Source organism: Cyphellophora attinorum (genome assembly GCF_001299255.1).
Source record: "Cyphellophora attinorum strain CBS 131958 chromosome Unknown Contig54, whole genome shotgun sequence".
In the NCBI taxonomy this organism is placed as follows: Eukaryota; Fungi; Ascomycota; class Eurotiomycetes; order Chaetothyriales; family Cyphellophoraceae; genus Cyphellophora; species Cyphellophora attinorum.
The window spans coordinates 24,667-47,469 of record NW_017253282.1 but is presented as its reverse complement, the minus strand read 5'-3'; the positions used below and the strand labels follow the sequence as shown (position 1 = coordinate 47,469).

Here is a 22,803-nt window from a genome sequence, read left to right as displayed (position 1 = left end):
AGTACATGTATAATAAGTAGGGGTATCTTTGTTCTTCCATCATGCTAGGTCATCCATCCGTCAGCAAGCACAATTACCGGCGCGTAAATGCCTTCAGCCCTGTCTGCTCACGGTTCCCTGCCTCGTCGGCGTCGGCGTGGGACTCCCCTCCCTCTCACTTATCATCCTCACCGTCCCCCTCGCAGTGTCCATCGTACTCGCTCCCGCTGATCTGACAGTGCGCATCCTCGTCCCAATAAAGCCCTTCCTGTTCCGACCAGTGCGACCTCGTCCCAGCCAGTTGAGTTTGAACTGCTTATTCAGCTCCTCCATCTTGGTCTGTGCCTCGTCCGCTGTCTGTACGCTCGCCAGCACGCTGAGACACTGCAGCATGCGCCCACTGATCTCCGTTACTTGTGAGGAGGTGTTATCGGATGGACGGGCGGCGGGCGGTGATGAGAAGGACTGAAATGCGCTGCTGTCGATCTGGCCTGGGTTGCTGGTGTTGGACAAGTTCGACGTAGCTCTCGACCGACCTCCCGAAGAAGTGGCAGCGCCGCCGAGAAGTGTGCTTGCTTGCGAATTGTAGCTCGACAAGTTGGGGTCGAGACTATGCGCGGTGCCCGGTCTGCCGTCGCTCGCGCTGAACGTGTCGCTGTTGCCACGCGCGCGGCCTTCGCTCTCGAGATGTGCGAGTGTGGCATTGATGCTGTCCAGACTGAGTCTCGAGAATATATTCTTCAGGATGTCGTATCGGGGCACGATGACGATGTCGCGGAAGCAGATCAATAGGATGCGACGGACTTCGAGCTCGTCGCCGGCCGCGATCATGGCGTTCGGATCTGAGCCATCTCCGCCCACCGGAGGAGATGACGAAAGAGCGCTGCTCTCAGAGTTTGGGATCATGCCCCAGAACTCGGCGCTTGGCGGGTGTGGTGAGAACGGTTCCGCGACCTTTGAACTCTTGGTCGAGAGGCAAAAGGACGGCCTGCATGTATGGGAGGATGTCCGTGAAGACGGTAATCCACATGCTGACGAGAAGAGGTACCAGCTGATCGTCGCGGATGTTGCGCAGAGTGTGGTTCAGGCTGGCGAATCCAGTGCGTAAAAGATCTTCGAGATCGCCGACGACGATGCTTGGATCCATTCTTTGGACACATCGCTGTAAGTAGATCCCCACAAGCTTGTTGAGATCCTCGACCGCAATCTTGACATGCTCACCCTCGAAGACGTTCAAAAGCTTCGCCTTCAGGAAGTCCCACGCATCGTCTGGTGTCATGTTGTTGAGGCCGAAGCTCGCCAAGGTCTGACCGAAGTCAGTAGAGTATGGTGTCCACGATCCGGACAAATTGGTAGTACTGGGTCCCAAAGATGGCCATTCTGACAAGTCGCTGTCTCTGGACTGTATAGGATGCAATGCGTCTTCTCGAGCTTGAGCTTTTGCTTGGGCCTTTTCCTCTTTCTTCTTCTCACGAAGTGCGCGTCCGCCATGTCTCAGATCGAGACCTGAAACGGATTTGGAGAAGCCAGAGCTTGGCCCTGGTGAGGATGGTGCAAAAGAGTAGAGCGATTTGGGGTTCTCGATATCGACTGGTTGCGAGTTGGAATGTTGGGAAGATAATGGAAGTGCATGGTGGTCGTCCTTGTCTTTCAGCTTCAGTTTCTGCCGCAGTCCGTGATGTTTGTGTTTGTCGGGGATCGGGATGATTGTGGTCTGCGAAGGATTTGCAGCGAGCTGATACAGCGATGAGTTGTTAGACGACAGAGAGTCTGCTAAGCTGGCGGTGGAAGCATTGATGACTTTTGACAGACCGCTAGGAGCAAGCTTGTTGGGCGACGGCATAGGCTTCTCTTTCGCTTCCTTGTCCTTGTCTCGCGACAGAGTCATATTCTTGGGCTTGAACTTTTTGAATCTGCTCTTGGACTCCTTCTCTTCAGCTTGACTGATCTGGCTCGGAGTCAGGCGCGGGAAGGCTGCACTGGCGGCGGTTGTTGCAGCATTGTTGCCAATCAGGCCATTGCGGTACTGTGGTTTCTCAGGCGGCGAGATATCTTCTTGCGAAGAGGTGGCTGATCCCCTACTGTCTCTTCTACCATCGCCGGGCACCTGTCCATCCGGGACTGGGACTGTTTGGGATCGCCTTCGATTCTGATTCGAGCCGGGCACATTCAGGTTCATATGTGAAAAGGCAGCCTGAGCAGCGATTTGAGACGGCGTCAGAGTCGGCATGGTGGCTTCAGCCAGGTTCGACTGACTTGCGAGAGAAGCAGAGGGCATTGATGGCTCGAAGTAGCCTTGAGAGTGCTGCCGTGGTCTGTGCTTCTGCAGGTGTTCTGGTGGGGGTCCTCCTAGGTTCTTTCGTGGTCCATCATGTGGCATGTACTGCGCGGAAGGACGAGTGTGTCCTGTGGTTCCAGGATTAGGACTCGCCCTGGTATGAGAGGTGAAGGAAGGAAGTTGGGCGTTGTAGGGTGAACGTTTCACGACGGAGATGCCGCTGGTGGAGGAGGCCTCGCTGTCACTCGACGAAGGCCGCAGGCTGCTCGCAGACGATGACGGTCGCTGCTGCGGTAGTGGGAGAGGCGGCGGCGAGGAAGGAGGCGCCGGTGCGGGAGATCGCTGCACTCGGCGCGAGGCAGGCAGAGGTGGTGGCTCCATGATTGATACCTAGGTAATTGCGGTGTGCTCGTATGCCTGCAGATGTCAAGGTGGAAGGTCGGAAGACTCGAGGTCCTGTCGCTTTCGTGGTCCTGGATCAATCTGCGACGAGTGATCTGTCACCATCTCATGACCGGCAGTTCGATCGTCTCGTGATTGTTATAACAGCACGCGTATTCTTCGCGTGGATGACCAGACGTACATAGCGACATGCGAAATGCACTTACGAATAAAAGTGAAGTCGAGCCAGAATCACAGATTCGATGATGGGGCACTATCAGCCCTGAGTACGTAAGCGGACGCCCGTAGATTAGGCGTCGTCGAGCCCAAGCTGGAGGGGCTAAATCATCCCCGCATGCCCCGAGCTTCCGCCGTCCAACATCAAGTTCTGGAAAATCAAGAAGTACACTGCAGTCTACCACGACCAACGACGCTTCCTGCCGCCCTCGTTCTGCTTTGTTCCGCGGGCTTCCACACCATGCCGCCCGAGACGCGCACCATAACGGCTCACTACACCTCCCCAACCGCTTCCCACAAATTCTCCATCCCAGTCACCGCCCCAGGCACCAACACCAGCACGGCCGAACGCACTCGATACCTCGGCGAAGTACGCGCTAGCACGAAAACATTGCAAGCCGACATCAACAAGTTCCTGACGGAGAAGATGGAGGAGGACAAGGCCCGAGAGGCCGGCAGCAAGAACACGAAGAAAGAGGAAGAGGAGCGCGAGGAAGAGAACTACGGCGAGGAGCAGGCTGAGGATGAAGACTGAAGCCAATGGCTATATGGAATTGTCTAGTCTAGCCCTGTCCATCATTCGTACGCATGGACCACGGAGGAGTCTACGACTGAGCCGCCACACTCGTCTTCCTCGCCGCACAGCCCAAATGCACCACCGAGTTGTCCGGGAAGACACTGATCACACTCCCACCCAACCGCTTATGGCACACACCACACACCCGCTCCTCGTCGATCCGCACCTTCCTCGAGCGGCCACCATACTTGCTGCCCTGCCCGAGCTGCAGCGCGGCCTGCACCCGGACCGCATCCACTTTCCGCAGCCCAGCCGCTACCATCGACTCGTTCAGGATAGTATTGGCATTCCGCATCCGCCCTCGAAAATAGAATTCGAGTTCACGCACCAACAGCTCCGGCGGGATGAGTTCAAGGGTCGAAGACGCGGGGAGGCGAGCGCCGTGCTTGGCCATCAGCTCGATTGCGGGTGCATAGCGCGAAGTTTCGCCTTTCGGCGGGTTGAGGTAGAGGTTGAGGAGGAGGTGGTATATCGAGGGATCTTCGTCCATTGGGTCGGCAGTAGGCGCCGCGATTGTGCCTTTGGGCTTCGGCGACTCGCTCATCATGTCGAGATAAACCTTGTTGCAGTATTCTTCTGCTTTCGAGTTGTCGTTGATCTTGAACACGTACATCTCCAACGCTTGCTTGTGATTGCCCATCTTGCTGAATAGGATAGCCCGCGCCTCGTAGAAGTTGGCGTCGTCTTTGGGAAGTTCGTTAAGGACCTTAGCCGCTGAGTACTGCGTCGAGTTTTGTAGCATGGTGAGGAACCTTTCCAGCAGCTCTGCGTCATGCTCTCCGGCCTTGAGTCGGGAGAGGTAGATGCTGAGCAGCTCCTGGTGAAGACTCGGCGTGAGGTCGTTCCATTCATCCACCACATGCTCGAGGTATCGCTGCGCGAGATTCTGATCGATCGACTTCAAGAAGCTGAGCACCTTGCCTCTATCAAGCGTCTCAGCATTCTCGGTGTCGGCGGTGAAGACTTCCATTCCCAGCTTCGCGTCAACGCTGAGCGGCCATTTCGAAAACTCGAGAATCAGATCGATCAGCTCGGAAGGCAGACCTCCGAGGTACGACACCGTCCTTGCTGGGCCTCGCAGATTCTCATCAACTTCATCGTCCTCTGAGGACTTCCCGAACTTCTGCAGCCGCTCCAGTGCTTGCTGGTGCAGTTTCTTGCCGTACAAGAAGTCGATCAGTTCGCTATAGCGCTTGGACTCCTCGAGTCGGTCTATCACAACTTCTGGGTCGCAGAAATTTGCGATGCGGAAGAGCGAGCCAGCCAACGAAGGTGTCGCGAACATGTGTGCTCGGAAGAGTGTTGTATCGACCTGTGTTGCAAGTGTTGTGAGCTGTGTGGCAAGGTCAACATCGTCGAGCGATGACACGCCCAGGAGATATTCCACCATCTGTCGAACGTCTTCGTCGTTGAACAGCTCTTGTACTTCCGTCAAGCTCTTGACGCTCTGATCAGGATTGAAGAAACGCTGCAGTCGGCGGCGGACGTCGGCGAGGAATGCTTGCAGCTCTCGAACTGCCGTCTTCAGCTCTTTCTCGCTCCAGCCCTCGTCGTCCGCGGGTTTGGTGCTCAAGACGCTTGCTGCGTCAGCTGCGTCATCTTTGGACGAGCCGCTCAGCACGGACACACTCTTCTTGTGGCTCTTCTTTGGCGTGTCCTGTCGCGTCTCCTTGGACTCTGGCTCAGCCGCCAGACTGCCCGCAATAAGCTTCGGGTAGAGCTTAATGACCCGCTCCGGTGGTGCTGAGACTTCACCGAAAAGGTCCAGCGAGTCGCGGAATTTCTTGTCGTCGAACAGTCGCTGTGCCTTTTTCATCTTGATCTCTCGCAGTCGACCATCCTTGTCCTCGATTAAGGTATCTTCGACGAGATCCAGCAAACTTATTGCCTCGTCTAGCTGATTCGCCTCAACCAGAGCATCAACCTGCGCGTCGTACTTGAGGCCTTGCATCCTCCAGACAGCTCGCTCGCTGGCTACCAGAAATCCTTTGCCCTGATGCGCGAGGCTGATGTTCGGGTTCGGGACTTGCAGACGGTTGGCGCCTGGCAGATCAATTGACTGGAGCACTGTCAGTGTGACGGGGTTTCTGACTTCGAGCACGCCTTTCGCAGACTCGGTCAGCGCGAGCAGATATGGGTACGAGTAGCCGATAGCCTGAGGCGCGGTCTTCCAAGGGATCTGTCTCCGATTCAAAGGCTCCCCATTGCGGTCAATGAAGTGTGTGTTGATATCCTTCGCCAGTAGCATCTCTTTTTCGCTGAGGCCTGACGCTAGTGGATCGGGAACCATAGAGCCCATGCCGATGTAGCTCATTGTCCCTCCTAGCCGCGACGAGTCTTGTCCAGCCTGTCCGCCAATGCTGCCAGGCCCAATGATTGTTTTGCTGTTCTCATTGCTGATGTCTACCAACTCGTAATGCGTGTTGAGGCCCGCGATGATCGTCGTCCCTGTCGCCCATAGCAACAGCTTGATCGTGCTAGGCAGCGCGATCTCCTTGTGCTCGCTCGTCAACTCTCCTTCGTGCCACTCCCACAGCAGTATCCGCCTCTTGACCGCCACCGCAAGTCTGCTAACCAGTGTGGGAATGCCCGTCGATTCATCTTTGACGATGTTGCTGGTGACTGCGAAGCTCGACGCACCTTTCGTCTTTGCCAACTGCTCTTGTAGCTCGTATGTGCCCAGCTCGTGTAGCGAGATCAGACCATTCGAAAGGGAAATCAGCACGTTGGCTTCGCGGAATATGGCTAGCTGCTCGATCTTGTACTTTGCGAAACGCTCGTACTCGCGGAGCAGCTCCGACGGCTTCTTCGCCTGCGCATTGTCGGAGGTGCCGTTGGCGGGCGTGGAAGGTGCGTTGACGCGGTAGATTCGTAACGAGCCGGTGTTTAGGCCCACGAGGAGCTGGTCGCTATGTGAGAGGATACATTCGATCTTGGATTTGTCGCGTTGCTTCAGCTCGACAATCGGCTGGGCCGTGAAGGCTTCGAGCATCGCTTCATCGAGGCTGTCGAAGGCAGAATTTCGACTGACAATGTGTTGTTCCTTGTAGACTCGTGGGGACGATAGTTGTGCAATAGCGGCTTCGTTCGACGAGCACTTGCATGTTTGCCTGTGACAACATTGCCGGCCCCAATTGGTTGCCTTCTCAAGGCGATAGACCAGTCAACGACGACCCCTCTTCCTATGCACTACAGGTCATTGCATTGCTCATCAGCAACACATTTTACGTTTGGGTGCTCATATCAAGCATTTCGAACGACAGCGTCCCTGGAGTCCGGTCCTGATCGATCATACAAGACGCAACTTCGTGGTCTTTGGCTCGACCGGTTGACCCACCTGCACAGCCGAACATTTATATTCTGCACACAGCGGATCGAACTACTACTTCGTCTCAAAAGTCGGAATAGCAGAAGAATCTGCTCGTCCGGTAGCAATCTCGATAGATGCGCCCGTCCTCTACCTTGCTTCATCCGAACCTGATATACAACTCACGAGCTCAGACACCACAATGGCTTCTCTCTTCTCTGCCTTAACCGGCGGTTCACGCTCCAATTCCGCCTCCCAGGCACGACCACAGCCTCTTCGGCCCGCAATCTCATCTCATGGTGCCACAGGCGGACGGACCACCACACCCACACCCCAACAGCGCACAGTCGAAGCCCGTGCCGCATTCGACGGCTCCCTCGCCGCCGCCGGCTCTGCCTCACTTGACTCCGAGCTCCAGGCCCGCGCGAAGAACATCCACGAGAACGCCGGCCGTCTGGATGAGCAGGATCGGCGGGTGCGGAACGAGACTGATGCGTTGGCGATGGAGGGGAAGTCTGTGGAGAGGATGTTGGACAAGGCGGAGGGAAATCTGAGGAAGGCTGGTGGTGGAAGCAAAGGTGAGAAAGGAATGGCTGACCAGTTTGAGGATGAGATCTCGGCTATTGAGAAGGACTTGGATTTTTTGGATGATATGTTGGATGATGCGGAGGGTGTGGGTGATGGTTCGCGACATGGTGAGCCTGGGCAGGGTCAAGGGGGTCCTTCCTAGTGGGATCTGGGCGCGATGATGAGGACTGCGCGCGACTACCTTGTGGAGATGATCCGCGACACAGTCGAACACGCCTTCCCCGATCTTCAACAGGCCGGAACGATTCTCTCTTGGCGTGAGTTCGAGGAATTGAAGGCAATGACTGCGGAACTGGAGGCAGCGATTGAGGAACTGGAGGCAGTGAGAGGGACTGAAGGCAGCGAGTCGAGTACCAACGGCAGCGATTCAGGTTATGGAGGCAGTGATTGAGGAGAAGGCGGCACATGGGCTTCAAGTTGTACAGCTTCCGCTCTCGATGAACTGCTATCGGCTGCTCCTGTGTTGAGCACGCCGCGGCACGCATCCATGGACTGAGGCACTACTTCCTCAAGGACAATTTTATACGGCCGAGCATTTCGTCTTCAGTGCATTTGTTAGCGAAGCACCTCCCAGCGTCACCAAGGATCATCATCTTGATCCGCTGTTTAGTCTAGCAAGTGTCTAGCGTCTCAAGCCATCTGTGGCTTTATCCCCAGTCAGCACCTTTCCGTCACTCTTTCGACGCCCGCTCCGCATCCGCCACCACCGCGTCAATGACCTCCACGTTCAACCCCCTCCAAGACCGCTTGGCCCACACAAACCAACTAACAATCGCAAACAACCACACCCCCGCATTGATCGGCAACGCATAATTCATGCTCTCCCCTGTCACCGGCAAATACGTTGGAAACACTAAGAAGACACTCATCCACGCCGAGTACACCAACGCAAACACATTGATCGGGTATCCCCACCAGCCCAACGACCATCCCCCACCGAGCACAACATGCTTCTTGTTAGTCCACCTCGCGTACAACATGCACGCGATAGCAATAAAATATGACTGATACAGCCCAAACGTGCTCAAGCTCACAATCACACTGAACGCCAGATACCCTGCCAAGTTCAACAACGACAACAACATCACAATCCCCACCGGCAACCACACTGATCGGGTCGGCACCCGCTGCCTCGGGTTAATCCTCGAGAAATACGCTGGCAGCCCGCCATCGCGACTCCACGCCCACGTCAGCCTGCTTGCGGACGCCAGACTTCCCAAACTCGCGGTGACGTTCATGATCAGCAGGCCGCCGACGAGTGCGGAGCCTCCGGCCACGGAGCGGGTGGCGTTGACACAGATGGCGAGGATGGGGTATGAGGCTGAGGTGACGTCTTCGACAGAGCCCAAGCAGAAGAGGAAGATGAGGACCATGCCGAATGCCATGCCGCAGTTGAGGCAGATGCTCCAGAACATGGCGCGGGGCACGGCGTGGCGCGCGCGGCGGACTTCTTCGGAGAGGTGGACTGAGGCGTCGAAGCCTGGGTTTGAATTGTCAGTGAGGACTGCAGACTGGACAGAGTTCCGACCCAGATCAAGGCGCAGGACGAGATAGACTCACCGACAAAACCCCAAGTAATCAGAATCATGCCCAAATTAAAGGACACACTCTCACCCCAACCACTACTCGTCGTCTTGTCAAAGAACACCCACTCGCCCGAATGCTTCGGCGCCATAGCGAGCAGCACCGCCGCAAAGATGATCCACAGCCCGATATGCAGCACTCCAGCAAACAGCTCAATCCACGGCATCGTCCAGAACGCATGCGTCGTGATGAATGCCTCCACGATCATCAGCGCATACATGATCAACACAACATGCCAGCTTTGCGCCGCGTAGTTTGGATAAGACGCAATGACGACCGTCTGAATTGAGTTCGCTGTGATGTTCACCACCCCAGCCAGCAAGCTGATCCAGCTGAACCATGTGATCCACCCCTGCAGCCAGGTTATGAACCTACTGTACCGAGCAGGCGCGAGGTAGTGCGTCCAGTGATATTGAGCGCCGGCAATGGGTTGGACGGCTGCTAGTTCTGCGAGGGAGGCGACTTGACAGAGGATGCCCGGGACAACGACGAAGAAACCCCATGTAAGCGCGCGGGGCCCGCCATTGCTGAAGGCAAGGCCGACGTTGGCCGCGATGGCTTCCCAGGAGGACATGTAGCCTAGGGCGAAGAAGAACATTTGACCGAAGCCGAAGAGTCTCTGTGATAAATTCGATCAGCAACATAACATGTCCGGGGTGGGAGTGCGCGACTTACTCGCAGCCGTGTGCCCTTGTTGCGTGTTTCATCGGTCCTGAAGCCTGCGTATGTGTCATGGTGAGTATGTGGCTCGTCCGGAATCAGGTGTCCGGCGCCCCTCTCGGGGCTTGAGTTGTAGTCTCCCATGCTGGAGATTCAGCCGGGCGCAGTGAGTTTGGTTGCGACGAAAGATCGGGCCAGGGAAGCTCTGAGTATTGAAAACTCTTGGTCGAATGCGACAGAGAAGCTTTGGTGAGAGCTTCGATGTCGACGACGAAAGTAGTGGGGAAGCTCGCCTGTAGTATTAGTAGGAACACAGTCAGGTACATCCCATATGTTTCTGCCGACCGAGCACCTGGTAGCAGCACGCATGCAAAGTCAAGCATATTGATCGCCAATGCCAATACATGTGGCTGCATGGGCTGCGCAGAAGCGTGCAGTGCGTAACATCGACATCCCAGCAACTGATAACAAATACGATCGAGGTCACACGTGTCGCACCACACAAGTGCTGCTATCCATGGATCTTTCCTGAGCTTGAGTCGAGCAGAGAATCATACCAGGAAGGCAACTACTTCATTCTCGCCATAATCCAATGTATGGTAGCAGGTGACACGGTGGAAATGTATCGCGGGCGCGCTTCTTCAGTCGTGTTTGGGTTTGAGATCGATGTTCAGCGCTAACATGCGGGGCAAGCCGCCGGCAATGCAGCGATCGCCGGAACTAGCACCGCATCCATGTTTCGTCCATTCAGAAGAACGAGAGGCACCGGAGATTCAATCGAAAGTGCGTGAAGGGCAGCTTTGTTGGTGCCTGAGGAAAATTAGCCAACGAGTCATATCGCAAGGCGCGACTCGTGCGGAAGGATTTTGTGCTTTGGTCAAATGTTGTACAAACGCTTTAGTTAATGGTACTCGAATATATTGCTAGCATTATTGTTATACATGCCATCATGATTCTTATCGCTTTGCTGAATTCAGCTTGTTGAATGTGCTTCGGTTCGATGAGGCTGCTGGGCTCTGTATCGCATGTACATGTTGACCCATGGAGGCCGGACACTAGCGTGCGCTCTTTCCTCCACGAGCTGGCTGACAGATTGCTACATTCAGCCTCGACGCAGGCGATGTCCTTCAACGAGGCTCAGACGATCGAGCGTTTGATTTGAATCTCTTCGTGGGGTTTCTGGCACCATTTTCGCGGGCCAAGCCGCCGTTCTTCCAGGCCTGCTCCAGCGAGTTGAAGCAGAAGTCAATACCCGAACAGTTGGCAAAGCTCGACGAAGGGTGCTGATAGTCACGTCTCATTGTCCAGAAGATCGAGTCGTCGCGGATCTCATCCTGTACGTGAAGTGGATGTCCGTTTTCTCTGCTTACTCGGATGTCCTAGCCTGCGAATCTGTCGCAAGATGAGCAGCCACGCCACAAATAGCTGCCACATCGTCAACCCCATCACGGGAGCCAAGGCAGGCCGAGTTTGTGCATTTCGACGGCTAGCTGGAACAAGTAATCGAGGCTCTCGCATTGTGTTTTGGCTTTGATCCATGTGTCACCCCACACGTATCTGACTTGTCAGCACGCTCTCGGTCCAGACATACAAATACTTACATGCCGTGCCGTCGGACGAGAACAGCGTATGTGTCCGGGTACTGCTGCATAGCCTTCTCCAGGCTGCCAGTCAAGTCCTCTTCGAAAGGCGTATTCTCGATGATGGGAATCTTCAGCTTGTCGTGATAGCCTAACATTCCCTTACCTTTGCCCGCTGGAATACCTTTGATCTGCTCGATAGTGCTGATCTCGAAGCAAGCATCCTTGCTAAATTTCTGCTCGACCAGCAACGTCACCAAGACTGCCCACTGGGAGTGAGTATGAATACAACATCCCGCACCTTGCTCAAATGCTGAGAGAAAGAGAGGCGTGCACGCAGATGGCTTCAGATCGAGTGGCTTGCGAATGTAGACGCGTTCAGAGGGCGGATATTTCGGAGTAGGCCAGGACATGACGAAGATGTTCTCCGGCTCCATGAGCTCCTTCTGAACGCCGGAGGGAGCGATGTAGACATGATCACCTTGCTTGATACTTGCACCACCTCCAGTACCCGTGACCCAGCCTGGAAATTGAGTCACTGCTGCTTCAGCGATGCACCGTTGTAGCCTTACCTAGTGTGTAGAACTGTTTGCATAGCCTCGGAATGAGGTTTGCTGGATGGTTGGGATCCGCTGAGATTACCAACTCGTCGCCTGGACGAACTTCTTCAATGCTTCCCATGCTCAACGACTGTGCAAATGAAGTATGAGTGCAGGTGACACGCGGAGCAGTGAAGGAATCAACAGCGCAAAGTCTCCCCACGTGTCATTGAGATTGAAGGTCTTTTGTCCTAATGCCGGCTATCTCCTGACGTGCCAAGTGAAGTCGAAGTCGCGGCAGGAGTGATGGAGAAAGTTTGGTGATCCCCTGCGAAGAGGACACCTGTACTTCAGCCGACAAACGAACAATAATTTAATTATTTCCCACACCGACGGAGTGCATCCATCATCCATCTCCTTTCTCTCCATTCCATCATTCCTCGACCTCATTCATCCCTGGACTCACATTGCTGATCCGTCACAATGCGTCTTCAGGTCGCTGCCGCGTTCTGCGCGACTGCGCTCCTTGCTGGTACCACCCTAGCTCAGGAAGACGACGTGCCAGCCCCAGAGCCCGTAGAGGTTCCTGAGCCATCGTCAAGCGCTGTCAGCAAGCCAGCATTCAAGGTGAGTATCACAAGCCATGAACTACGCATCCACTAACGCCATTTCAGCCTGTCAGCATCAAAGCCCCTTTCCTCGAACAGTTCACCGATGACTGGGAGACTCGATGGAAGATCTCTCACGCCAAGAAGGAGGACTCAAAGAGCGAGGAAGACTGGGCCTACGTGGGCGAGTGGTCTGTCGAGGAGCCTTCAGTCTTCCCTGGCATCGAGGGCGACAAGGGTCTTGTGCTCAAGAACCCCGCCGCTCACCACGCCATCTCGGCCAAGTTCCCATCCAAGATCGATAACAAGGGCAAGACTCTCGTCGTTCAGTATGAAGTCAAGCTCCAGAAGGGCCTTGAGTGCGGTGGTGCTTACATGAAGTTACTCCGCGACAACAAGGCTCTTCATCAGGAGGAGTTTGCCAACACATCTCCCTACGTGATCATGTTCGGTCCCGACAAGTGCGGTGCCACTAACAAGGTACGTCCATCACCGCGACGTGTCATTCATACTGACTTTGCAGGTCCACTTCATTTTCAACCACAAGAACCCCAAGACTGGCGAGTACGAGGAGAAGCACTTCAAGAGCGCCCCCTCGGCCAAGATTTCCAAGCTCACCACCCTCTACACCCTCATCGTTCGTCCCGACAACACCTTCGAGATGTTGATCGACAACAAGTCCTCCAAGAACGGGTCCCTCCTCGAAGACTTCTCTCCTGCTGTCAACCCGCCGGCCGAAATTTCCGACCCTGATGACAAGAAGCCAGAAGACTGGGTTGATGAGGCCCGCATTGCTGATCCCGAGGCCACAAAGCCAGAGGACTGGGATGAGGATGCTCCATTCGAGATCGTCGATGACGAAGCCGAGAAGCCTGCCGACTGGCTTGACGACGAGCCACTCACGATTCCTGACCCCGAAGCCGAAAAGCCAGAAGATTGGGATGACGACGAGGACGGAGACTGGGTTCCTCCTCAGGTCCCCAATCCCAAGTGCGAGGAAGCTTCTGGTTGCGGTCCTTGGGAAGCACCCATGAAGAAGAACCCAGCATACAAGGGCAAGTGGACCGCGCCATTCATCGACAACCCGCTTTACAAGGGTATCTGGGAGCCACGCAAGATCAAGAACCCTGCCTTCTTCGAGGACAAGTCTCCTGCCAATTTCGAGCCCATGGGTGCCATTGGTTTCGAGATCTGGACTATGCAGTCTGACATTCTCTTCGACAACATCTACATCGGTCACTCCGAAGAAGACGCTGCTGCACTCCGTGCCGCCTCGTACGACATCAAGCGACCCATTGAGGAAGAGGAAGAGTCCAAGAGCAAGCCCAAGCCATCTGATATCCCCAAGTCTCCCAACGATCTCTCATTCAAGGATGATCCAGTCCACTACATCCGGGAAAAGCTCGATCTGTTCATCACCCTGGCCAAGCGCGATCCCGTCGAAGCTGTCCGCTTCATGCCCGAGGTGGCTGGCGGCATTGGTGGTGCCATCGCCTTGGTCATTGCTGTTGTCGTCGGTCTCGCTGGTCTGGGTGGCTCCGCTGCTCCCAGCAAGGAGGATATCAAGAAGACAGCTCAGAAGGCCAAGGAGGCTGCGGCTGAGGCTGCGGCTGTTGCCCAGGACAAGGCCGTCGAGGCTAAGGATAAAGTCGTCGAGGCTGTGAGCTCTGGTGCTGAGAAGACCAAGGCTGAAGCCAACCGACGCACAACTCGAAGCTCTGCGGAGTAGTGGTCCCAGAGTGGCAACAGTTTGAAAGTGCTCAGGCAACGCCTCTCTACTGGCGCCTGGGAACACACTATCTGATGAGAGCTTGCATGGGGCGAAAGGTTCTACGATTGACGTGCGGCTCCACTCCTCGAGTCTGCCGGAACAGCCAGGGTGGTAGGCTGGAAATGTTGGGCGGGGCAGCGAGGAATGATGCTGCTGTCATGAGAGACGGATTTCTTATCCAAAAACATCGTTTGCGGCATTGGTACGGCGCCGACATGGCCGAAGGCGAGGTCAATGCATCCACACTTGCGCAAGTATCGTGGCAAGCAGGTGCTCAACATCGCTGTCTCTTCCTGTACAACCACCATGACGGATGACTATGCTTAGATATTATCGAAATGCAGATCATCGGTTCTCACTGTTTCTGACCACCGTCTCGAGGACTCGGTCGCAATATGAATGGGTAAGGTATATCTACGCACTTCCTTTGATTGTATCTACACCGCAAGATGATATCCGGTCCGCCCGGACCTTTCTTGTTCTTGACAAGGAGGCCCGCGGTCCGGCATTATACTGATTACTGCATTCCTCTCCGCTGTTCTCCCCGCGCGCCGGTCGTCCTTTGCCCCCAGCCAATCATGATTATCTTCTTCGACCTCGGAGCAGCGATTGCGGAGACTCGTGCGGGCCGTCGATTTCCGTCATTGCTGCGTCGCCGGCACGGTCTTTGGAGGAGGTCTTTGGAGGAGGTCCTATGAACTGCAGCACTGCTTCTGAATAACCTGTCAGCTTCACTCTGACTGACGACGTTAGTACACAAATACTGTCTCCTCACAATTCTGTTTCAACAGCACAATGTCTGTGCCACGAGCTGCTCTGCGCAAGATCCCCGCACTGACAGCAACTCGACGAGCCCTCACCTCTGTTACCACACGGAACACGGCCTCGACCCTGAGGATGTCTTCTCCTCAGACCATTGCAAAGCGGCGGTTGCATGCCACGTCTGCTCACCTACAAGCCGCCGCCGCAGTCGCGCCTACCTCGGCAGAGACCTCACATGAAAAGATCCAGAACGTGGTTGACACAACCAACTTCCTCGACAACCAATTCACACCCTCCCAGACCTCACAATGGATCGACCTGCACGACCCCTCAACGAATAACCTCGTCACCCGCATCCCTCAGTCGACTGACGCCGAGCTCAAAGCCGCTGTTGAATCAGCACAAAAAGCATTTCCAGCATGGAAGGCCACATCTATTATGCACCGGCAGCAGGTCATGTTCAAGCTCACACATCTAATCCGCGAGAACATGGACAGACTAGCCGCCTCAATCACCCTTGAGCAAGGCAAGACCTTTGCTGACGCCAAAGGCGACGTTCTTCGCGGCCTACAAGTCTGCGAGGGCGCCTGCGGCATCACGACCCAACTCGTTGGCGAAGTCATCGAGGTAGCAAAAGATATGGAGACACGCAGCTACCGTGAGCCTCTGGGTGTTACAGCCGCCATCTGTCCCTTCAACTTTCCCGCCATGATCCCACTGTGGTCGATCCCACTCGCAACCGTCACCGGCAACACCCTAATCCTCAAGCCCTCCGAGCGCGACCCCGGCGCAGCCATGATCCTCGCCGAGCTTTGCGTCAAAGCCGGCATCCCGCCCGGAGTTGTCAACATCGTGCACGGCGGCGCCAAGACGGTGGACTTCATTCTCGACGAGCCCGCCATCAAGGCCGTCTCCTTCGTCGGCAGCAACAAGGCCGGTGAATACATTTACACCCGAGGCAGCGCCAACGGAAAACGCGTACAGGCCAACCTCGGCGCAAAGAATCATGCTGCGGTATTGCCAGACTGCAACAAGAACCACGCACTCAACGCTATCTCCGGTGCTGCCTTTGGCGCCGCGGGCCAGCGCTGCATGGCTCTGTCAACTCTCGTCCTAGTCGGCGAAACTAAGGATTGGATGCCGGAACTCGCCGAGCGCGCAAAGGCACTCAAGATCAACGGTGGCTTCGAATCGGACGCTGACTTGGGACCACTGATTAGCCCGCAGTCCAAGAAGCGCGTGGAAGATCTCATCGCCAGCGCCGAGAAGGAGGGCGCAACGATCCTGCTGGACGGCCGTGGCCAGAAACCCGCGGACAGCAAGTACGCCGACGGCAACTGGGTCGGACCAACCATTATCACCAACGTCAAGCCGCACATGAAGTGCTACACTGAAGAGATCTTTGGACCCGTACTGGTCTGCTTGAATGTCGAGACGACCGAGGACGCTATCGAGCTGATCAACGCGAATGAGTATGGAAACGGCGCAGCTGTAAGTCTCCCGCCCTTGGCCAAGTTCAAGCCCTTTCTAGCATCAGACGTCTAACAAATACCACAGGTCTTCACCCAATCTGGGCCTACCGCCTCCCTCTTCCAAAAGTCTCTCGAAGCAGGCCAGATCGGCATCAACGTCCCCATTCCCGTCCCGCTGCCCATGTTCAGCTTCACGGGCAACAAGAAGTCCGTCGCAGGTACAGGAATGGCCAACTTCTACGGTAAGGATGGCTTGAGGTTTTACACGCAGTGGAAGACGGTCACGAGCCATTGGAGGGCGGAGGATGCGATCGGGACGAAGAGTGAGGTTAGCATGCCTACGCATTCATAGGGAACGAGGTGGGTGGTGGATCAGGGCTCGTGGGCTTGTGGTAAGGGTGAGGGAAGGCGAAATGCAAGTGTGATGCGAGAATTTGGAAACGGAAGCAGTAGATGGATTGAGGGAGAGGTCGACACAGTGTGCCCGAATTGTCGGTCTCGGACTGAGTTCGGGTGAATGCTGGTGAGGAACCTGGACCCCGGGTTGTTGGCTGTCACCTCGGTCTCCAAATTGTGCTTGGTCCTTCAAAGACGGTAGGAAGAGTCGAATCGGTGGACGCGGGAGGAACGAGCGATATTGTTGAAAAAGCAGAAGTAGGGGCTCTGCACAGGGTTGTTTTGAGCGCAAATCGTGTAAGTAGCCAATATTGAGGACAAAATCATTCGCGGTCTTTACAATGAACGCGCAGCGATCAGCTTTTTTGTAGAAATCCTTTCATTTCTCTGGCTTCGCGTGAGCTCGTGGTTGTCGAGATAACATCGTCACGTTCTTTACCATTGACGTTGCCTGCAGTCATCTGCGACGGTCGCCGAGTTGACTTTGCTCGCCGCTCTCACGAATCCCCATAAGCCAACCCGTCATCCTCCGCGCCGGCCTTCCCCTCCACCGGCCCCGTGTAATCATAAACCAACCTCAACCGCTCAACCTTCCCCTTCGCATCCCTTGCAATCACCCTCCTCGTATACCTCCGCTGGCCATCGCCCTTGACGTCCTCAAATCCCCACGTCTGCTCCGCCGTCCACCCGTACCCTTTATCCACATTCACCACGAAACTCTGCACGTGTTCACCCTCATCCAGCCATTTCGAGGGTGTGCCATCCTTGAGCTGTTGGGCGTTCAGGAAGGCGACGTCCTCGGTCGAGAGGCCTTCGGTAGCAGGGGTGAGGTTAGTGGATGTGTAGAGCCGTGAGCGGCCCTTGACGTTGCCAAAGATGCGGTCCGTGTGGGCGCGGTCCGCCCAGTCGAGGGTGCGGTTTTCTTGTTGGGAGGAGAGGCCGCTGGCGACGGACAGGATGTCGATGTGGTAGACATCACCCTCCTTGTATTCTTTGATGGTGAGCTATTGGACCGCTGCATCAGTACATTGTTACAATCATTGCGTTCGGGGCGGGAGAGGGAGGGAGAAGTACAGCGGGAGTGGCCAAGCCGATGGCTTTGCGGACGAACCAGCCGATGCCTTGGAGGATGAGCATGGGCTCGAGGTCGTCGCCAAGGGATTTGTTCATAGTGAACTTGCCGGTCAAGTTGGTGCAGGTGACTTCTGGTGGGGCGGCCATGGTCGATGGCTTGTTCGATGACTTGTCTCTGCTGGGAACTGTCGTATGATCCTGCCGTTGGGTTGTCTGAACCTTTGGGATTCAAGGTGGTGCTGCTGGTCGTCGGGACTGTCGAGTCTGACGCCGAAATTGATGAGATTCGCAAAACAAGAGAAACTCAACCTCACTTCTCGTCTTCAGTCACGTCAAGTCGTTCCGTATAACAGCCGTTCGATGACTTGTGGTGGGATACTGAGATTACGTCACCCCGCTCCTGCTTCTTTCATGGAATTGATTGAATTGGGCCCTGGAACGTCCTCAGTCGAGCTTGTTGGAATTCAGTACGAACGAAGAGACATTGTTATACAGGAGTCTGATCAAAGCCGCGGTATGTCACCGTCTGCACGTGCTGTAAGTCGTGAATTCAGGGTCGAGGCTCACGACCCCACATCAGCGTTGCAAATGCGGCTCAATGACTCGATAGATACCGACTTGGCTGAGCAAATGACCTCCCAATGCAGAGCTCATTGCGGACAGCACTTTTTACCGGACAGTGTGGCGGTTGAGTCAGCTGTTCGATCGGAGAGGATGCTCTCTTCGCTACGCAGCCGAAAAGAGGGGTCGCTGAGGTGCGGGATCTGCACGAATGGTGCTTTTGTAGTTGAAGGTAAATCCTGCATTGTTGACGTTGGATTGCTGCGTTCATGGAATGCATGGAGGACATGCAGCGGGCGAGAATGCAAGACAGATCCATCACTTCAGTCATAGCCGATCTCGTGGGGACACGGAAAGTCGAGGCGCTTCGAAAGGACTGAATGCTGGGAGGAAATAAGTTTATACATTCAGTCCATCATCTGAAGTGCTCGAATTTTGTTGCAAGCAGGTCTGCTCGCCCGAAATATTCACATCGAACATTGGCCGTGATACTTCCCACGATTTGCTTCAAGGAACCACCAAAGCAGAGCTCAACGCCTAGTTCCCACCAGTATTCTGCTTGATAAAATTCATAATCCCACCGCCCTGCTGCGGCGGAGGACTCCCCCTACCCAAAGTATCCGAGCCGCTGAGCTCACTGCCTCCTTGCCTCGGCGTTTGCGAAGCTTGTTGCTGATACTGGCTATCTGGCACAGGCGCTCCCGGCATCTCGTGGAAGTTGCCGCCTGGCATTGGCGTTGTTGGCCCCTGAAATGGCGAGCCCTGTTGTTGCTGGTATGGCGATTGCAAGCCTGGGGAGAATGGTTGTGGTTGCCTGTTCGCTTGGTCAGTCACAGTGGATGGCTGGGCATGAGGAAGTACGTACATTGAATTCCTCTGCGAATAAGCAGGGGCAGCCCCCATGCCAACGGCAGCCATGTGCGGCGAATGCTGCGGCGAGCCTGCGTACTCCGCCGCGCCGGGATTCAACGCATCAGAGGGTCCGTAAAGCGGCGTTTGCGACCCAGGTGTTTGATCACCGTGCGGCGGGATGTAGCCCGGCAGAGCCGCACTGTGCATCTGATGGCTTTGGATCGACATATGCTTGTTCATGTCGCCGTTTGCGTACGGCTGGATATACGACATGTGTCCCTGATGCGAAGGCCCTGGCGAAAATGGCATGCCTTGTTGCTGCATTAAGGGCTGTTGTTGCGCGTTGGCTGCTGCGTTTCTCCTGCGGGAGGCTCGGCCGCAGAAGAAGATCAGTGCTGCCGCTGCGATGACTGCGACTGTGCCAGCTACTGCGATGCCGGCGATTGCGCCGGTGCTGAGGCTGCTGCTGCTTTCGTGGACGTGCGTTGTGGTAGCTGCTGCGCCGGCGGAATCCGTTGAGGTGGAGTTGTCGGAGGAGGTTGCGTCCGGATCATCGTGTAATGGGTTTGTGCCCTCGGACTCTTCTGGCCATTTCTCACCCGGCAGGAGCATGAAATCTGCGTTCTTGGCGGTTTCTTTGTGTTGGACCAGGGAAGTTGAGGCGTTGGGATTGATTACGCCGACCATTTGCTAGATTGTTTGTTAGTGGCTCTTTACCCAGAAGCGGTGGGTAGTCGTGGCTACTGCTGACCACAAGGGATGGAGAGGCTGCTTACGAAGTTGATACAGCTGCCAGGCGCGCCGCAGTAGAAGAAGATCGGATATGAATCGTTCACCGTAATGCTGTATTTCGGCGGGTCGTCCAAAATGGCATCCACGGGTAGGAAGCCAGAGTAGAAACCCTTCTTACTCCGTCCAGTCATTTCGTATGGTACACATGGAAACAGGTATTCGGCGCGGATCACGCTGTGGTTTGTGGGAAAGAAGTCAAACTCGATAACATCGCCGACATTGGCGAGAGTAACGTCTGGCTTGAATGTGTGGGCTCCCTGCAGCATTCGTGTCAGTAGGTGTCGATGCACTTCGGTCTGCTTGACCTACCAGCCCAACCTCTACCGTGTGTGTCGTCGGTTGATTTGTGGTTGGTGTTCCCGTCTGTGAGGCAGCGGCGCCAGTAGCACTTGATGTGACATTCGCATCGTCTTGCGCGAACGTCAGCGACGATATCGCCGCCAGCAGGAGTATCCTTTCGATCATGTTCGTGTGTATATATGTGAAAAAGCGGTGGTGTCTGAACAATAGTCCTGTTTTCAATCGTTTTTGGACCGAGGAGGTCACTTGCGATGCGGGCGCAGCCTGTAGTCGGAGACCTTCCCACCGCCCGTTCGACTACACTGAGCCCAACCGTTGAAGTCGTGCAGTAAATGTCAGTGATGTGAATTGCTGTGGTGGTGAGCTGTTGAACGCGTGCAAACGAGTTTCGAGACGTCTGCGAGCGGAGTGCGAGAAGAACTGATGAGAATACCCTTCCACAGGTAGGAAAAGAACGAGCAGTAGCTTTTGTCAGGCAAAGCTTTGGCCGCAGCAAGTGCACAGCAGCGAGAGCCTTTGGGCTTGTTTTCTCGTGTCAAAAGGATCCTCCGGTCTCTCGAAATAGCGAATCAGCACTAGCCTGGGGTCCTGCAAGGCACTAGACCTCGAGTTCACCTGGTCTCGCCTTGCCCAGGCTCGCTAGACGGTGGGGTGGGAGGAAACAGCAATTGCATGCGCGCAGCGAGAGATGGTATCATGGCATACTTATGCTGCCGTTGGAACCATGCCCATCAATGCTGTCTGGATGTATGACACATCTGGCTCCTCTCACTCACCTGCTTGAAGGTCATGGCTCGAGATCATGCTGGATAAGTCGGGCGGTGTCAAGCCACGGTCATGGAATGCGTCTGCCCGGGGCTGAAAAATCGATACGAGACGGGAAACAACCCGCGCTCATGTCAATCAATGAAAACGACCTTGACACCGTACGAAAACGAGGCCACAAAGCAAAAGACAACTGAACCATGCCCCTGCAGTACAGCTGTCGTTCCGACTTCGTTTGCCAAGCCATGGGGCGGACTTTAGTTGAAGTGGAGGCCAATCATCCGGCAGGAAAGCTTCGCCTGCATTTCAGCACCGCCGCCCAAATACGAGGAGTTGCGGGAGTCCAGATCCACGATGGCTTCCTCAAATCGCGTTGCAAAGCGTCTGAACTCCTTTACGCATTACGTGGATACAGGCTGAATGTCGCAGCGAGACTCCTACTGCTCACGAGCTCGCTGCCAGGCTCGAAGGTCACACCGGGAGGCCGTTGGGCGTCAACGAGCGAAGACAGAGTCAAGCCTCGTGACAGTGTTTGACAGGATTCGTTACTGCAGATGATCCATTTTTGGCAGCAGACCACCCCAGTAGCCGAGTCACCAGCAAATTGGGAACCCTGAATCTAGCCGAGAACAGCGTGGCACGGCCAAGCATATGAAACGGATACCCCACGATGAGAGGTACGGTACCATTTGCGTTCAGCCTGATGTTGTTCGTAGACCAGCAGAAGCAACGACAGGTCAGAGACTGGTATGGATGAAGGGCCGATTCCGCCGCAAGGCTGGGCGACTGGTATTCTACTCATTGCTGTATCAGTGTATCAGAGGGATTGTTGGGGTGTCGGCCCCGGGCGCGGAACGCACCCGACACCGGCGCCAAGACTCAAGATCAACTTGAACACCGATATCTTAACAGTGTCGTAGTCCCAAATCACCTGAATGGCGACGTCTTCTGTACATGCCTTTGTAGCGCCCTCCGGAGCGCGCGACGCATGGTACTGCGCCGGCTCCATATCCAGCTTCCCTAATATAACTGAGTCAGGGACAACCGTGTTGTCAGAACAGCTCCCTTGCCAGGGATCGCAGGCGTCAGCATGCAAGATTCTACGCATACCGCGGAATGAATACTCAAGAGCAACTCAGGTCTCCGTTCAAGACGCGAATGCCGTGAACTCTGACGCGCTGTTCGACCAGGTGCTGGTCTTCCGGTACAAGTATAAATTCTACGCTGTGGACCATGTGAGTCCGTCTATGCCTGCAATCGATCTTCAACAGTACGACAGTCTCATTGATAAATCGAACTAGAAGTGTCCCCATTCGTCCTTCCCCCTCTCCAAGGCTACGCCTTTCGACATCGAGGACTTCGGCGTTGTCCTGTCTGCCGGACTGACATGCCCCAAACACGGATGGTCCTTTGACTTGTTCAGTGGGAGCGCGGACAGAGGTAACTATCGCTTGGCCATATGGGAGACACAATTGCGTGATGAACATGGCGTGGTGGCGTCGACCACGGGCAAGGCGGACGAGGGAAGGGAGGTTTGGGTACGGCGGAAGCAACGCATGGGGTAGGCATACCTTTGATGCCGTCAGTTCCGTTTACGACTTGAGCTTTCAATCATCAGCCTGTTCGGCTTCTCTGATTGGTTCGATGGCTGGACAAGATGAAGCTCGATGTCTTGTGTCCGACTTCATCGATGCAAGGAAGACACGCGATTCACAACATGGACACTCTCGCCCCACCAGG

The 22,803-nt window shown here is 55.3% G+C and overlaps 11 protein-coding genes across 11 annotated transcripts; 4 read left to right on the top strand and 7 right to left on the bottom strand.

The window, feature by feature from the left end:
• Positions 1-93: 93 nt before the first annotated feature.
• AB675_11633 (uncharacterized protein) lies at positions 94-810 on the bottom strand (the record flags this gene model as incomplete). The annotated part of the gene is made up of 1 exon (XM_018140498.1): positions 94-810. The coding sequence occupies one exon, from the start codon at positions 808-810 to the stop codon at positions 94-96; it is 717 nt and encodes a 238-aa protein (XP_017994616.1).
• A 58-nt stretch (positions 811-868) lies between these two features.
• AB675_11632 (uncharacterized protein) lies at positions 869-2,638 on the bottom strand (the record flags this gene model as incomplete). Its single annotated transcript, XM_018140497.1, has 1 exon — positions 869-2,638. One exon carries the CDS (start codon positions 2,636-2,638, stop codon positions 869-871), a length of 1,770 nt encoding a protein of 589 aa, XP_017994592.1.
• A 478-nt stretch (positions 2,639-3,116) lies between these two features.
• AB675_11631 (uncharacterized protein) lies at positions 3,117-3,410 on the top strand (the record flags this gene model as incomplete). The annotated part of the gene is made up of 2 exons (XM_018140496.1): positions 3,117-3,245; positions 3,288-3,410. The coding sequence occupies 2 exons, from the start codon at positions 3,117-3,119 to the stop codon at positions 3,408-3,410; spliced, it is 252 nt and encodes an 83-aa protein (XP_017994607.1).
• Positions 3,411-3,480: 70 nt separating this feature from the next.
• Positions 3,481-6,444, bottom strand: AB675_11630 (Vacuolar morphogenesis protein 6; the record flags this gene model as incomplete). Its single annotated transcript, XM_018140495.1, has 1 exon — positions 3,481-6,444. The coding sequence occupies one exon, from the start codon at positions 6,442-6,444 to the stop codon at positions 3,481-3,483; it is 2,964 nt and encodes a 987-aa protein (XP_017994620.1).
• Positions 6,445-6,961: 517 nt separating this feature from the next.
• Positions 6,962-7,738, top strand: AB675_11629 (uncharacterized protein; the record flags this gene model as incomplete). Its single annotated transcript, XM_018140493.1, has 2 exons — positions 6,962-7,454; positions 7,554-7,738. 2 exons carry the CDS (start codon positions 6,962-6,964, stop codon positions 7,736-7,738), a joined length of 678 nt encoding a protein of 225 aa, XP_017994603.1.
• A 280-nt stretch (positions 7,739-8,018) lies between these two features.
• Positions 8,019-9,735, bottom strand: AB675_11628 (putative amino-acid permease; the record flags this gene model as incomplete). Its single annotated transcript, XM_018140492.1, has 3 exons — positions 8,019-8,827; positions 8,908-9,550; positions 9,607-9,735. The coding sequence occupies 3 exons, from the start codon at positions 9,733-9,735 to the stop codon at positions 8,019-8,021; spliced, it is 1,581 nt and encodes a 526-aa protein (XP_017994612.1).
• Positions 9,736-11,036: 1,301 nt separating this feature from the next.
• Positions 11,037-11,852, bottom strand: AB675_11627 (Methylthioribulose-1-phosphate dehydratase; the record flags this gene model as incomplete). The annotated part of the gene is made up of 3 exons (XM_018140491.1): positions 11,037-11,148; positions 11,193-11,694; positions 11,744-11,852. 3 exons carry the CDS (start codon positions 11,850-11,852, stop codon positions 11,037-11,039), a joined length of 723 nt encoding a protein of 240 aa, XP_017994589.1.
• Positions 11,853-12,193: 341 nt separating this feature from the next.
• AB675_11626 (uncharacterized protein) lies at positions 12,194-14,047 on the top strand (the record flags this gene model as incomplete). Its single annotated transcript, XM_018140490.1, has 3 exons — positions 12,194-12,337; positions 12,385-12,798; positions 12,842-14,047. The coding sequence occupies 3 exons, from the start codon at positions 12,194-12,196 to the stop codon at positions 14,045-14,047; spliced, it is 1,764 nt and encodes a 587-aa protein (XP_017994596.1).
• An 837-nt stretch (positions 14,048-14,884) lies between these two features.
• On the top strand, positions 14,885-16,675 carry AB675_11625 (Methylmalonate-semialdehyde dehydrogenase [acylating], mitochondrial; the record flags this gene model as incomplete). The annotated part of the gene is made up of 2 exons (XM_018140489.1): positions 14,885-16,342; positions 16,409-16,675. 2 exons carry the CDS (start codon positions 14,885-14,887, stop codon positions 16,673-16,675), a joined length of 1,725 nt encoding a protein of 574 aa, XP_017994601.1.
• Positions 16,676-17,216: 541 nt separating this feature from the next.
• On the bottom strand, positions 17,217-17,940 carry AB675_11624 (uncharacterized protein; the record flags this gene model as incomplete). Its single annotated transcript, XM_018140488.1, has 2 exons — positions 17,217-17,723; positions 17,794-17,940. 2 exons carry the CDS (start codon positions 17,938-17,940, stop codon positions 17,217-17,219), a joined length of 654 nt encoding a protein of 217 aa, XP_017994606.1.
• Positions 17,941-18,891: 951 nt separating this feature from the next.
• On the bottom strand, positions 18,892-20,463 carry AB675_11623 (uncharacterized protein; the record flags this gene model as incomplete). The annotated part of the gene is made up of 4 exons (XM_018140487.1): positions 18,892-19,168; positions 19,220-19,896; positions 19,983-20,255; positions 20,308-20,463. The coding sequence occupies 4 exons, from the start codon at positions 20,461-20,463 to the stop codon at positions 18,892-18,894; spliced, it is 1,383 nt and encodes a 460-aa protein (XP_017994593.1).
• Between the last annotated feature and the right edge of the window lie 2,340 nt (positions 20,464-22,803).